The sequence below is a fragment of the Haemaphysalis longicornis genome, unplaced genomic scaffold, assembly GCF_048455015.1.
Source record: "Haemaphysalis longicornis isolate Haplotype H1 unplaced genomic scaffold, Haemaphysalis longicornis Haplotype H1 scaffold_1, whole genome shotgun sequence".
NCBI classification, from domain to species: Eukaryota; Metazoa; Arthropoda; class Arachnida; order Ixodida; family Ixodidae; genus Haemaphysalis; species Haemaphysalis longicornis.
Window position 1 is genome coordinate 446,748,481 of NW_027526203.1, and position 15,989 is coordinate 446,764,469.

A 15,989-nucleotide genomic window follows, 5' to 3' on the forward strand; every position below is an offset into this window, starting at 1 on the left:
CAGCCTACAAAATCTTTCTTTGGAGTGAGTTATTACATGTTCAGGCTTGAAGGGAAATTGCTATATGCCTCCACATCAGTTATTTCGAACTGGAGCCACTGTCAACCAAAACATTATGAAGGCAGTGACATATGCCTGCTAGGGTTGTACAACTGCACAAACAATAGTTTTTTTCACTGTTAGTTATTCGGCAAACTTTATTTATGCTTAAGCACTGTGTCTCAATAGCTGTCAATGCTACTGGTAGTTAATTTTGTTAACAAAAACAAAATGAAACTCTCTGATAGGTGTTAATAAAAACTTGGTCTCAGTTTTCAGCTTTTGCAATGACACCAGGTACGTCAGTCCTACCCCCTGGATGTGATAAAAATAGCAAATATAGAAACCAAAACTTCATCTAAAAGAAGTCGTTTCAGTTATAGTATAGTGGATTGTAGTGGCTTGGTCACATGTCAGAGTTTCTGAAAAATTTGTCCAAGATATTTTATGCAAGAGTCGTAAAAACAGGGATATTGGGCAGCAAATGAAAACTACTTATACATATGATAGACAGAATTTATGCCATCACTTGGTAAAGTGTTCAGGAAAATGGGTTGGTTTATTAATAATGGGGTACACAAATTACTCTAATATAGGGTTTAATAAGTGTGGCTGTGCTTTCATGCTTACACTGTTGGGGTGAAGGTAAAAAGACTGCATGCCATGACTACGGCGGGGAAAAAGAAAGAAAAAATGCTTCTAGCCCCGGATTGTGAGAGCTACTGCTTGTTCTGCAAGTGGTTGCTTCCAACAGAATAATTGGGTGCAAATGTGAGGAATTTGTGCAAGAAGCGGGGAACAAGGTAAGCCTCCGCTGGCAACAAGCAACCATAATGCTTCAAGAACTGTCTCAACGAGTCACTGTTGTTTCCTTGTCCAGTTATGTGTTGTTTCACCTAAGTAACATTCTGTGCAGTGACCCAAAACTATTGGGATAACTCAAGGCCACTCCTCCTGCTAGGATGGCTTGAATTCACTGATGTTAAAAGTAGCCACAGAAATGTTTAGGAAGAGTGTCCTTAAGGGAGTGCAGCTAATGGTTTGATATATGAAATATCTCCGTGAACAGAGTTCGATATAGACATACAATGCTCCTATATTGCTACATTGCTCGCCAGGCTTTTTGGTGTTGGCCATAATTTGAAATATGTGAGTTCAATAACAAAGGGTTCAACGGCATTATGGAGTTGCCTGTAGCAGTATGTACACTGGTCTGTTTGGTGACAACGATCCTCGGAGAGGAAGTCAAGAAAATTACGGGATGCTGAGCGAGATGCTGACTGTGAAGTGCTTTCTTGAATGAAATTTTTTTTTTTTTTTTGTGAAGTGCTTTCAAGTATTGATTGGCTCAAAGTCATAACTAGTAGTACCTTTTTTTCGCATGCCCATAGAAGAAAATCGAAAGCAATGAAAAAAAAAAACAAAGTTGATTACACGTGGCTAAGCTGGAACTTGCATTGCAGCTCACTTTTCTTGGGACATTGGCAGTGGCAGCCATCCAGCTTTTGCTTTAGTACCGCAGCACGCCAGCATCTGCACTTGGCAAGCTTGTCAAGTAACATACCAGCTGAAATTTGCATCATGATTAGTGTGGTGTCGTAACGGGGTAAAATACGCAGGTATGGTGATGTTTAAAAGGGCTTGGCCTCATAAGGCCTGGTTGCCCGAGTCCTCGGGGTGTACCACAGAGGTGTGCACTGCCTGGCTTCTTGTTCCTGTGGCACTGTGAGTGAAGTATGTGTGCTTTGCAGCTCCAGTGGAGAGGGGCCGGCAACGAAAGCGAAGCCGCAAGACCAACTCTGGGACGGAGTCTTCAGAAGATGGCAGCTCGGAGCTGACAGCTGCCACACACAACACATCTTCCAAGTCGTCAACACACCACGGCAAAACAGCGCAAGAGAAAATGCCACAAGTGAAAGTGAAGACAGAAAAGACCTCGCACGACAGTGTTTCACAGGACAAGCTTCCGCAGGAGAAGCGAGCGCAAGACAAAGTGCCTCAGGACCGGACGCTGCAAGACAAGACGTCGCACGACAAGTTGTCGTCAGACCAAGTGTCGCAAGACTGCAAGCCCCACGACAAAATGCTGCAGGACAAAACACGAAACGGTGCTGACGAGTTTCTACGGCGTCTCTTCCAGTTCATGAAGGAGCGCAACACCCCAATTCAACGTGTGCCTCACCTGGGGTTCAAGCAGAGTAAGCGCTCTTTCACCGGTGGCCTTTCTTTTCTGCTCCCTGTGATAGTTCGGGCAGTGTTTACAGTCCTGCACGTGGCCCTCCTTTCTGGCTGGAGCCCTTCTACTTGCACTGGCCTAATTTATGCAGGGTGCTGCAGTGTGTCCATCGCTTATTTTGGCCAAGCATGTGTTCACAGCTAGGAGAGGCGGCATGTACAGTTCCAGTGCAAGTGTACTGTTTCCACCGCCATAAAAGAAGCAATTTTTCTTTGTGGAAGCCTTTAATGTAATTGTCTTTTTTTTTTAATATACATCCAAATTGTCCCATTTTAGCTTGCTATTTTTTAGCCGTGCGCACAACAGACAAGACGACTGTAACGCAGTCCTAATACGCTTTGCAAGAGCTTTTGGGGTGCACACTAAAATTCGAGATCATATGTTTCACTGAAAGGATGTTGGTGAAGCTGCACAATAAGGTGAGCTTAGACCCGCCGCGGTGGCTCAGTGGCTGAGGCGTTGTTCTGCTGAGCACGAGGACGTGGGTTCGATCCCCGGCCACGGTGGCCGCTTTTCTTACGGAAGCGAAAACGCCCGTGTGTACGAGATTTCGGCGCACGTTAAAGATCCCCAGGTGGTCAAAATTAATCTGGAGCCCTCCACTACGGCGCACCTCATTGCCTGCGTTGCGTCAGCGCGTTAAACCCTACAAGCAAGCAAAGTGAGCTTAGGGATGCTCAAAATTTCAGTGAAGTTTGGATGTAATTTGTTTTCGAGGCTGTAGTTGCTGTTGTGCAAACAATGCAGTGTTAGCAGTGGTTAAACCTGATGATTAATGCACTCCGTCAGTCTGCTCTTTTCACCATTGGTACATTGACTATTTTTGATCATTCTTTACATGTAACAAGGCCTAAAACCTAGCACAGTTTGATGTATTTTGCAGTTCACACTTTTTGTTTCATGCGAACTTTTACAAGTACCAAGGTCCAATTTCGACTGTTGAGTTAATACTTGTCCACAAAAGCTCATGGTGTGTAGGGAACAGACTGGGGAATTATTATACCCACGTGGAACTTCATATCTAAGCGTATTGCTTGTATTCGCTGGTGAGGCGGGCATGCAGGCAACCGTGTGGGTGCGCCGTCACAGGTTACGTTGGGCTCCGCGGGATGGCAGTACTTGTCTGTGCTAAGAACATAACTGTGTTGCACGTTACAAACTCTACCTCACCGAACGCAAAATATTGCCTCGGGTCCAATGTGAGTGCGATTAATAACATCTCTGTTGACCCCACCGTTGAGAATCGAGTTGAAATGGAGCAGACATCGCACGCCGGTGTTTTTTTTTTCTTCAGCGTGCGGGCGCAGTCAAGCCGCGCCATGTCCGTGGCACATTGGCCATGTCTGTGGCCATTTCCAGTGTTGCCAAGCGAAGAAATTGACAGCTAAACTTTTCAACGAATAGCACCTATATAACAAGTGGATCACGCAACCCTTTTGTTTTTGAGCTACAGGCCTCTTAAAGGAACAGTGTAGTTAAAGTGGCCAATTCCTATTTGTGACGGCGTTGTGCACTTGAACTCACATAATCCTTTGTTTCACTGTTTAGTAGCAGTCTAGTGCCTTGGTTTATTTGTACCCTTCGGGGTGGCTCAGTGGCTAAGGCACTATGCCACTGAGTACAAGTGTGCGGGTACGATCCCGTCCATGAGGGCCGTTTTTCTTATGGAAACTTAAAACAAAAACACCTGGGTGTCGAGATTTCAGCGCATGTTAAAAATCCGCAAATCGGGGATCGGCAACGGATTTTAAAAATCTGCTAGAAGTCGGGGGTCAGAATAATCTGCAAACTCTCCACTACGGCGTGCCTCGTAGCTCAGGCATCGCTTTGTCACGTAAAAGCCCAATTCGATCCTTGGTTCATTTGGTCAGGCTAGAAAAAGAAAGGCAGGCATGCACCCATCGCGGCTGCCTCAGGAAATCCCTCATTGATGTCATTCTGGTTTGCAACATCTTTTTTGGGGCTGGCTTAGCCTTCAGAATTGCTCTCTTATTCTGCTATATCAACTCGCACAGAGTTGATATAGTAGTATTGTTTATGCAAAGCTGACATAGCAGTTTAAATCAGCTCAGTTCTTTTGTGCGGAGATGCCAGTGTGTTATCACAGGTGACATCAGTCAATCAATCAGCGAGGGGCAGAGCATGAGGAAAGCGGCACTCTTGAAAAGACTTTTCGCATGGAAAAATGCATGCAAATTTGCTCATGGCCTACCCATTCGGCACTTCAAACAGTGTTTAGGATTACGGGAGGGCTCATTTAAAATGGACATGAGGGTACGTGAAGTTCATGTCTAAGGTCTTAAAAATGAAGCAGTTGACTGTAGAGAGAAATTTTTAGTGTCTTGGTCGACAGATTGGGGGAAACTGAGCCGGTGCCCCAACTCTCGTAATTGCCAACAATGCGCACCTTCAGTTTCGTATAATAATTGGAAAACATTTTCGGCAGCAGTTGGAAACATGTATTTTTTTTCGGAAAATGTCTGGAAAATGTTCCCAGATTTCTCGCTATTGAATTGTTTTATGTGTAATCAGACAGAAAGCAATTTTTATGTGATGTTAACTTGAGCCGTCTCTTGCCTTCAGGCTTTTTCTTTTATCTCCCTGCAAATTTTGCTGGATATAAATTGATGTAAAGTCTCAAAAAAAAAAAACAGACTTTGTGTTTTGTATTTATTGTGCTTAAGATTGTTATCGGCCATTGTTGCATCTCTGGTAAACTCTTTTTTTTTCTTTTACAGAAATAAAAAACTACAAAACTTTGACCCTTGGGCATTTCCTTTAGGGTACCTCGTGAGTGTGCAAACTTTTAATTAATCCTTGTGGATCGTGGTGGATGGGTGGATGGGTATTTTGTGGTCTGTCCTTTCTTAAACAATGACTTGGTTACATAACTGTACCTAACCTTTTTTTTTTATTACAGTATTCAGTGCACAAACTTTCTGCGTGGTCTTTGTCTTATCAGCGGTTTGTGAGGGAATAGTTAATTTACTCACCACAAATTGGATTGTTTCTTTTTTCTTTCTCTTTTCACAGTTGACCTCTACCATTTCTACCAGTTTTCTCAGCGCCTTGGTGGTTATGAAAAGGTATGCCCATTCAGTAACAAGACTGAACTTGTGTATTTGTCACTCTTCATGCTTATGGAGGTTTATATGGTTTGTCAAAACTCACGACAGCTGAAATATTATGCAGATGTTAACGACAATAATTATGAAAGAGCAATGGCATAGACAGATAAGAAAAAAATGCGATGTTATTGTGTGGCAGATTTTTTTTGTTGGTGATTTGCATTTGTAGTTATGAGAAAGCAAGGCCTGTCAGGTTGCATTACTTGTATCAAGTAGTTGCAGGATTGGTCGGTGCCAAGTTTTCGCATGGCCCCTCAAATCCTTGATGTGCGCCTGCTTCGGTGTCTCCCCCAGCCGAATTGCCTTTTCTGAGTTAATAAGCTTTCCTCATCATGGGTGTGTTGTATCAGCGCTAATGTGAATTTTTACTGCGAGAAGGAGTGAGTACAGTGCCGCAAGACAAACATGACAGCAGACATGCAGGACAGGGGCCTGCACTTATAACACTGCACTTTTTGAGTGCGCCTATGACCCAACAAGCTGAATGGTTCCAGTAGCACCCGACTGTCAGCTGGATCGAGCTTGCTTCTGGTACTTCCTTAGGAGACCCCTGCAACACTTTTTTTTTTTTTTTTTCGAAATTTTACATGCTTGCAGAATGTAGTCAACCATCACATCCAGAACTTAGACTAGGGGGTCGCAAAGTGCCTCAGCGAAAAATTACTGCTCTATGCCCATCAGATAACTTAAAAACTTTCTCGGAAGATTTTTCTCTCTTTCCCGGTCTTGGTGTTCTTCGACCGCCGGAATTACGTCATTACAGCGGTGTAGCAGCTCTTGGCTGGCTTTCCTTCAGTTGTAGCAACGAACGCATTCAATAGCCACTTTTAAAAGAAAGCCACAAAAGCAAAGCAGAAACGGAAGGCGGCGTATCTGCTGCGACGAGCAAATCACGCACTGCCGCTTCATGCTGGCAATAACTGTAGCTTTCGCAGTGCTTCCAGATGCGAAGAAAAGAGTGAAAGCATTTATCATAACTGCACATTTAGCATTCAAGTGGTGTGACCAAACGCAACTCTGCCACCAAGAAACATGACACAGTCATGTTTCTTGGTGGTGGCATTGGTCAGTGGCTGCCAATCGCACAAACAAGTCTCTGCGATCTCATCAGGACTGGGCAAGAAAGGGGTTGGCGAGTCACCACAGCTTTCTCTGTTTTTTGTTAGTAGTATATAGCTTAGTTGTTGAAAGGTTGCGTTAAAATTGCAGTCGTCGTTACTGGGAAAGCACTCTTTTGAATGAACCAAACTTGAATTTTGTGTCCGTGGTCGCTTTATTTAAGAAGACGACGAAGACCAAATACAAGTTTTTGTTCATTTCATTTCAGTGATCACCTTGTCACAATAACAATCAAGAATTTTGAAAGAGTACTGTCACCAAATTTTAGCTTTTTGTTTTTTATGCTGTAAACAATACTTTTTTGCCCACTAATGATGTAAATTGAGCAGAAACTGCTCAGAAGTTGGTATAGAAATAGTTACAATGAATTTATTTCAACCAGTCTTCGTTTCGGTCACTGGCAGCACAGATGGCAGTACTGGGCAATGGCAGAAGGTATTATGCCATACCGTTCTGGCTGCAAAACTGCAAGATGTGATGTCAATCAAAAACCTGTGCCATCACGCGCGTTTTCTGCATAGTCTGCGGTTGTGTCTTGTGGTCTGCATTGGCCCGCCCGAGCTTGCGGCGGCAACTGGGACACAGTAAATTTGAAAAGTAATGTGAAAAATCATGTAGTTAGACGTTATTTACGGGGTTTAATTTTTGATTGGAACACATTTGAGTTCGTTTCTGTTCATAATCTTGGCCTTCCATTGGTCTTTGAAAAGATAGTGTTAATTTTTGGCCACTTTGGCAAAGTTGATGATGCCGTTGATGATGCCGTTGATGTTGTTGAGACACCCAGCCTGGTGAAACGAGACCACCAACAACAGCAGCGCAGGAGTGTGTTTCCACTTCCGGAAAGGGCTACCCGATGTCACTCAGAACCGGCTGGTTCCCATTATACGCACTGCGTTTCGTCACGCTAATAGCTGTTTCGCTGGCGCTGGCAATCTGAGGTAGCTCGTGGCTGGGTCAATTAAAATTGGTTTTACTTGTGTTTCTTGATGCGACTGGCTGCAAAAATTGCTGGAAGGCATCTTCACAAACTTCTGAAGCCAGTTATATCATTTTTTAGGTTTCTGAATTTGGTATCGGCACTCCTTTAACGGCAACTTCGAGCAATCCAGCTCTGGGACCGCACACTTTCTCTAGCTGCACCGGTACATTGCTGGGGGCATAGCAGCCACCAACAAGAGCCACCAGTAAACCTGACTGCCACTGTAAGGGGTGCTGCTGGTGCCATTTAATTACTGCTTCAATGAGTTAAGACACTGCAGTTAAGGCACTGTTCATGCTTCTGTTGCATTACCAATCACATCACTGCTGATGTGAAGCAGGAAATCTGAAAGTGTGTCAATCAATGTTTGTGATCTTTTTGGCAAAGCAGCAACCTTCAGTGCTGGAATGAAGAGTTGAGCCAGTTTGATTTTTTTTTTTTTCAAATAAAATAAGGATGTATGTTGCCTTCATGGTCTTTTTGAGGAGGAAGGGGGTCCTTTTGGCAGAATGTTTTTTTTTATGGGTACATTTTATGAAATTTAGAGGGCACAGAATTAATGACACTCTAAAGGTGAACATAAGATTTAACTATGTATTTTTAGTAGTTTTTAGTTTATAGCAGCTCACTTGTGACGTAGATATTGCATGTTTGTGAGAAAGCCTACATGACAATGAAATATGCTATTCACTTGTAGTTGCATCTTGTTGTACGCTAAAAATCAATTGTTCTCATTGAAGGAGGTGTGATGTTTTGACCGCATAACATGCACCTTATCGGGATCTGACAGAAACTCATCATGACTTAGTGCTCGAGTAATGTAAAGAAAGAAAAATTATGGCTGTCATTACAACACGTGTGACTGTCTTGACATGAAGTGCATTTTGAACACAAACATGAAAAAAATTATAAATTTATTGTTGTGCCATGCTTGTTGCAACCAAGCTGGTGAGCTAGGGACATATTTTAAGGGGAACAGACCACATTAAAGCAAAATATAATTCGTAAATGTAGAATGGTGCTAAGCTACCAACTGAAGTTTATTTCGACTTTTCTGCAAATACGTAAGCTGCGCAACGAAATAAAAAGAAATTAAGGAAAGAATTTGTGTCTTTGCACAACTGCTGGCATACACTGCGCAAGTGCAGTTTATTTATTCTTAGTTTTTTTTGGATCAGTGATAGAAGACATGCCGACGCAGGCAGTTCTTTGCCTTCAGTGATGAGGGCTTCGAGTATTTTTCGAACGTACCTGGCTTTGTTCCGCTGCAGTGTTGTAAAGGTGTGGAATTTAACTTTGCACTGTGGCTGGTGAAAAAGGTACGTTCGAGAAAACCTTGAAGCAAGCACACGATGTCGAGAAACATGAGGCTTTTTGTGCCATTTGTTATGCCCATGGGTCTGTGTTGCAACTGCACTCATCATTTTGTATTTGCGTCACTTGTAACGTTTTCTGTAAAAACATCTCCATAGTGTTTATACCAAGAAACTTCCTGCCTGTCTACTGATATTTGGGCTTTTTGAAATAATGATATTCCCCAGAAATTCTGTGCGACAAGGGGCCCAACCGGTTTTCACCAGTGAATTTCTCTCAGCTGGTAGCACGAGAAGCAGAATTTTTTTTTTTCCCCATTTTCGTTGCTTGGCCCAGAGAACAGGGAAAATTCACTTCAATTGGTGGCTTGGTGCCAGTCTGCATTTCTGTGTCCCTGTTCTTTGTCGTTCAGTTGGTTGTTGTGCCATTCATTTCATGTTAAAATATGCACCAGTTAACTCTGCAACCAATTTAGAGGCTAATATAACAGACTGTCAAAATCGCCCCTGCTAGGCACAAAACAAAAACTGTAAAAACAAACTGATTCTGCGTCAACCAGATTTGAACTCTCAAAGGTGCGGTGTCGTGCAATTCGTGCTTGAGGCAAGAATTTCGAGGACACTATGCCACAAACCTTCTTTCCTTTGTGCTTGTGATGTTTATGAGACAGGGCTGAAATGATTTGTGCAAAAAGGACTGTTTACAAATCACGGTACTGCCGCACGTCCCTAAACTTGCATAAAAAAAAAAAAGCGATTACACCTTCTTATGAGGTAACTTGTTCCTTGGTTTCTGGCCTTCCGCTTGTGCAATCAACCGATACAATTAACCATGGCTTTCTTTTGTGCTGAGATGCTGTATTCTTGTGGGAAGCCCGGCAGTGGACCCTTAAAGATATAAATATCAAACTCTATATAATGAACGAGATATGCTCCATGCAATATGATCTTTTTGAGGTCATTGCATTGTTAAAGGAGCACTGACACGAAAATTTCATGTTACACTTTTATTGCTTTTATCGATGCTTAATAGTCTGGCGAACCTGAAACAGCACTTCAAATACTTCAGCGCGCGATAGTTAATTACATTGAACGGCCTGAAAATCGTTTGTTTCAAATTCCCGCGCTTTCATCCCGAACGGCGCATATGACAGAGTCCCGGTTTGACCTCACCGCTTTGTGCGGACGTCACCGGCGCCCGCTTGAGAGGGTGTTGCGCCCGCTCGCCGCTCGTGGGGCCGCGCGCGTGAAGTGACGTCACGAGTTTTTGACGAGCGCTGTAACGTCACTTCTTTTTCCTCTCCTGGAGTGGTGTCACGCTGATGTCTATTTGCTGAGTGCTGCTCCGCGCGCTGCTCCGCCGGCGCGATAAATGAGATCCAATTGAAGTACGTTCTTCGCGGCGCAGGCCGCTCATATTTCAGCCAGGGTATTCTGTTGAGTGAAGGAAGCGAACTGTGCAATAATATTAACGCCGAAAATTGGTGTCATTGCTCCTTTAAGCCTGCGAAAGGTCCGAATGGTTGACCACAATGCGAAGGAAGCTCCAACCACTGATCAAAATATCCCCTAACGGTGCGCAGTTGTGCATAGGGCCGCGTTCCACGCGCAAGAACCGGCTGAAACCGGCAGCGCAAACTAGTCGCCGGGTGTGCAAGCTTGTCTGTGTTTGCCAACGGAGGCGCGAGCGCACGTGCACTGTGAGGGGGAGATCATGCAAGAGATCACGCCACGAACACGGGCAGTGGTTCTCGGAGGTCGAACAAGACGCAAGGGCCCTTTTCTCGTTTCTCTTGTCTTGTTCGGGCACAAGTTCGCCCTAAATAAAAGTCCTTTCTTTACTATCCTATCTATCCTACGTGGCAGTACTGTGCGGCAGATATGTGACTTGAGGTTACCTGTAATTTCCACACCTTCTAGAAGGGGGGAAACAGAGAACATTGAAGGAGATCAGGATACTGAAAATATTTTTTTTTATCATAGATACTTTTCAAGTGAATTGTCATTGACTAAAATGAGGTTCAGACGGCACCATTAGTTTGACGTGCCTGGGTAATGTGCGTGTTTTGTGTAGACTTCTGTAGACCTATGACAAAAAACAAGGTGCTACAGAGTGGGTACTGCATACTGTGGGGTATAAGGGACTCTGAAGTAAATTTATCAAGCTGCGGTTCTTGCTTGCACTGCGTAGACTGGCTCAAATAAACACACTTTTCGTTGTTTATCTGGACGATAAGGTGGTATTTATTTTATAAAGCCTGAAAGAAGAAAAACTACCACGCATGGTTTGCGGCGGCCGCACCAACTAAAAGCAGTGACGTCAATACAAGGTGCTACATGATTGGACGATGTCTAAGATTAGAATTCAAACCAGTTTCGGTTTTTATTTTCTATGGAACAACCTGCTTGGCATCTGATGTTATCATTGGATGGGCACTTTTCCACCACCATCTTTGGAGCTTGCCTGGCTCGTTCCTGCATCGTAAGAGGCGTGATACGAAAAGGGAAAGCCGTTCTTCAGGGTTTGTTCGCGTCGTGGAGAGAGCGACGCTAAGCTGTGCAAGGTGGTCCAAGCGCAGCGTTCCGAACTCATGCGCGTGCCTGCCACAGTCCCCGTGCATGCAAACGCACCACTTTGTTTTCAGCGTCTCTACAATCATCATCATTGTCCATGTTGGCAGCAAATTAGAAATCCGCAACAAGGCGTGTTCGCACCGGGCCAAGGGTCGTCTGATTCGGGACTGTGCCTGCAACCGGTGTGCTATTGGCAGCACCACACCAATGAGAACTCGCCAGCGCGTCAGTGTCAGTCTTCACACATTCTGCGAACTCGCTCGTGGTGCAATGAGTTTTTCAGCGCAAAAATGGTGAATTCAGCATATGAAACATTGCCCAAGTACAAATAAATCACCTCAGGGGAAAAAAAAAAACATGCACTATCGGGGATTCAAACTTGTGACTTGCAAAACAATAACACCTAGTGCTCCAGACCACTCGGCCATAAACCAGCGATGCCACAGGCGGAAATATAAAGTGTATAATGTATAGCCAGTTTACATTTTTATTTCGTTTTAGCATTTCAAGCAACACCGATGACTATTTCTTGCCACAGGAGGAAATATAAAGTGTATGATGTGTAGCCAGTTTACACTTTTATTTAGTTTTAGCATTTCAAGCAACTACGATGACTATTTCTTGTATAGCGCTTGTACAGTTAGCGTCCCCCAAATTCCCACAATATCTCATGCCTAGCGACTGCATTCCTTAGAGGGAAAAGCGTTCACAGATGTGTGGTCATGCTGCTGACCACTGGGCTAGTTCACCCAATGCAAAAAGTGCTTCTCGCACCTGGTTTTACGCTGTATGATAAAAGTTGCTGTTGATTTTAATTTCTTAGTACCTATAATAACTTTGCTGACTCTTCTCCTGCCTTCAATTGGTCTTAGATTTTTCTACTAGCGTACGCTTGTGTGGAGCAACCTGGACTTAGAGCTTGATACAGTCTACGAACTAACAAACTAAAGGCACATTCTTCGAGGCACAAACATGTCGTGGCTAAGTTTCAACTGAGCGAGCGAACTGCAATGACCCGCCGGCTGCTGGCCGACGAAACGGTGGGCTGACTGATTCTGTCAAAAGGTTGGCGAGCCGTGCATTAGCGTAGTCAAGGCAAGCCTTGACAAATCTTGTTTTGAAGTCATACGAAACGTCATCGGAAGTCGACAAGGAGTATGCAGAAAGGAGAACAGCATTTTCGAGTCAATTTTTCTACTGAATAAAGTCGCGTAAACTCAGCGATAGTGGTCGAAACATGGCCAAGAGACTCGAGACTACAATTTGCGCTAGTAATCCCGCAATGTTTACAAATCACTTCAGTGTCCCTTTAAGATGTTTAGCATCTCAGTCACAATGGCTTAGCAATTCACATAATTTTTTTACCTCAAGAGTAAAGACAAAGTTCAAAGTGCTAGGCTTGTTAGACATAGCAGGAGACACCCAATTCATCCTTCAGCATGGACTTGTCGTAATAGTTGTCTGTTCATGTTGCATGGATAAAACTTCAGAGAGCCATGTGCTTCGCGTGCTTTTTTGCTTTTTCCACAGCATATGTCACGTCAGCCTCTCCCAGATTGTTCCACTCTCACCCTCTTTGCATCATTCCACTCTCCAGTTTCCCTTTCTACCTGACCATTTGTTGCTACTAGGACCACAGAGCCACTACCGCCACCATGTTTCACATAAAAAAAAAATATCAACCAATGAACCGCCTGACAAGGTGGCTCAGTAACCGGTGGTTCGTTTGCTGTGCTGCTAAGCTCGGTGGCTCAGGTTTGATCCCGGCAGCAGTGGCCGTTTTCTTGACGGCGGCGAAAAACAAAGTGTGCCGAAATTTCGGCACATGTTAAAGGTTCCCAGGTGGTCTAAATTAATCCATACCCCTCCACTACGGTGTGCCTCGCGGCCCAGGTGTAGCTGTAACTCGTAAAATTCCCCCAGCAACACACTAGACTGTCTGTCCTCCAGCGTGCACTTTGCAACGCAGGGCGGAATATAGCAAAACTTTTCTGCAAAAACGTGCTTACGCAACAACTGACTGAAAAACTGGTAACATTTCAAAGTGTGTTCATTCACTTTGTTTCAGGGCTAGAGGAAGATGTCGCACAAAAAATACCTCCAGACATGTTAGAGTTATTAGTGCTATTTTCATTTCTCGAGGGTAGAATCCAAACAAAGATGAGATGGTGAGCTTCCAAGCTTGCGGATTTGCTGTCAGCCAAATCTCAAGCGGTACGTGGTGCTTACCCACCCCATGTTCTGCTCTTTTCCTTCACCTTAAAATGTTAAAAACTGTGCCGACATTTATAGAATTTACATATACTTTGATATTTTTTAGAAAAGATATTCAGTTTGTATTTTGTGCATATGTGCATTTGAGTCAGTACTGGCGTTTTTAGATTCGTAGTTGATATACTACTAGTTTTAAAATGCACTGCTTGCTGTGTCTATTTCATGACGTGGCTGTCCATGCCAAAGTGTCAAGTAGGTTGGGTTCAACTCTTCTGCAACCTGAGTGTGTTGATATGTCTTCTGTTTTTGTTGTTGTTGTTTTTAAGTCCTTGCACCTAGTTGGTATGCACCATTTTCCATACAATGCTGTCTTGGGTGATGGTACCTTTTGTATTTACCCATTGCTGAGTGCAGATCACAGGACGTAAGCAGTGGAAGCAAGTCTATGACCAATTGGGGGGTGACCCAAGCAGTACCAGTGCAGCCACTTGCACCCGCCGCCATTATGAAAGGTACGTTCCCCATGGCTGTGCACAAAACCATCCTTCTTTTTTCCTTTTGATGAGAAACAATTAAAGCGCCACTTTGATGCCAGCTGACCCTCATACCTGTTGGCAACAGAGGAAGCAAAACTGCTGCCATCTGGCAGCATGCATATTTACTTTGTTTTGGGCTACAGTGCGCTATCATTTGGCTTGATTAGGAAAGCCTGCAATATTTTGCTGCTAGGAAAAAATGCAAGTATACTAAATCTATACCTATAAAGAGAAGCGCCTGACTGACTGACTGACTGATTGATTGAATGATTCATCAATGCCTAGCCAAAAACTGCTACACCTAGAGACTTGCAATTTCAGGAGTACCTTTGTGTCATGACGTAGGGGCTCGCCAAGGCTGGATTTTCCGATATTGTTCGTCTAAGCAAGGAAAAAGGAGAAATTGTGTTTTTGTAAATTCGTCATTATCTTGCTCACCTGTTCACATATCCGAGTGCTCATTGCTGATATGTGTAGCCCTTATGAACATTTAAAAAGTAGTGCTACAGTTTCCCTCCAACCAATACTATTGGGCCGATTCTGCATTTCCGAAAAAAAATGGGTGTTCTTAAAGATTCTCCAATAAATGTTTCACTGATTTATTTATCTAATTGGGTTTTTCTAGTAAATTTTACTAATACAAATGCACAAAACCAATTTTAAGGATTTCTCCCAGCGGCTGCGATGCCAGTAAAAGGGCGAAAATAATTTTTTAATTGACATGCCTGACGAGCCGAAAAGGCCTAACAGGTGATATCAACAGCTAGCCAAACTGCTTATTCAAATGGCTTCAAATTTCATGAGCACATTTTGATTATAGGTTAGGAGCTGAACATTGCTGAACTTTTTAAAAATTACATCCGGGAGAGAGTGAAGAGCGCTGAAATAGTTTTTCATAAATTTATTTTTTATTGCAGGTCAATTCAGATATTGAACTGGTTTTTGTTGATATCGGTAACTTACACAGGTATCTAAACACTGTCTTAGAAAATTTTTTTATAACATCACCTAATAGGGACAATGAGGATTTCGAGAAAATAACGTGTTTTAACACATTACTCAATATCTAAGCAGCCCATTGTTATATTCAATTCGTTTTTGCATGCCAATGCTGTCCATACAGTTGTCCAAAAAACCAATTTCAGGTTTTTGTCCTAACACGCGTATAAAGACACAAGTGGGATTTTTTAACCGACATCTCTCTGGACCGTGCGATTCAGTTCAATTTTCCCGCTTTCGCATAGCTGTCGCCATCTGTTGGGAGTTTCTGCAACCACGTGCCTCCCTGTATCAGCCCATGTTGTTCATCATAAAATTGTGACTAATGAGTATTGTTCATACCTATAGAGATAACACTTCCCTTTGGTAAGTAGTCGTTTGAGCGCACATTCTTGGTACAATGTGTTTGGGGAGAGTTCCAATAAAACAGGAGTTCCAGCCTTTTCCCATTGCCACACACATCCGGTATGAGCCCATGTATTGACAGCACGTGGCGGTTGTACAACTGTGTACAACTTCTTGGTGAACCACCTAATTATGACAATAAATAGCTGAACAGGTGTTATGCCCATTAGTGTCATTAGTATAGTGGCCCACCCGGGCATTGCCGGGTGCTACCGCTGGTCATTCTATAAAGGGACACTGAGGGCAACTAGCAAGTTTGGTTGAGACGAAATTTCAACTGCCCCGTAGACCTCTGAGCGTTTATTCGGCGGTGAAAGATGCTTTAATTGCAGAGGAATTACCATATGAGAACCACGTTTCTCTCTCTCATTTTCCTTGCGCCATGTCATTACATTTCGCACGATGCAAACAGTGGCCTAAAGCCAATGAGACAGCGGTGTGGCT

At 43.5% G+C, this 15,989-nt stretch overlaps 1 protein-coding gene across 3 annotated transcripts in view; it reads left to right on the forward strand.

Annotated features, from left to right (window-relative positions):
- The window catches only part of LOC144155912 (AT-rich interactive domain-containing protein 5B-like), a 52,356-nt gene that overhangs the window by 16,710 nt on the left and 19,657 nt on the right, over positions 1–15,989 (forward strand). For all 3 annotated transcript variants that reach the window (XM_077687619.1, XM_077687620.1, XM_077687621.1), the window contains exons 3-5: positions 1,791–2,237; positions 5,309–5,361; positions 14,020–14,117. In XM_077687619.1, coding sequence (XP_077543745.1) covers positions 1,791–2,237; positions 5,309–5,361; positions 14,020–14,117 — 598 coding nt within the window. The remainder of the gene's footprint in view (positions 1–1,790; positions 2,238–5,308; positions 5,362–14,019; positions 14,118–15,989) is intronic.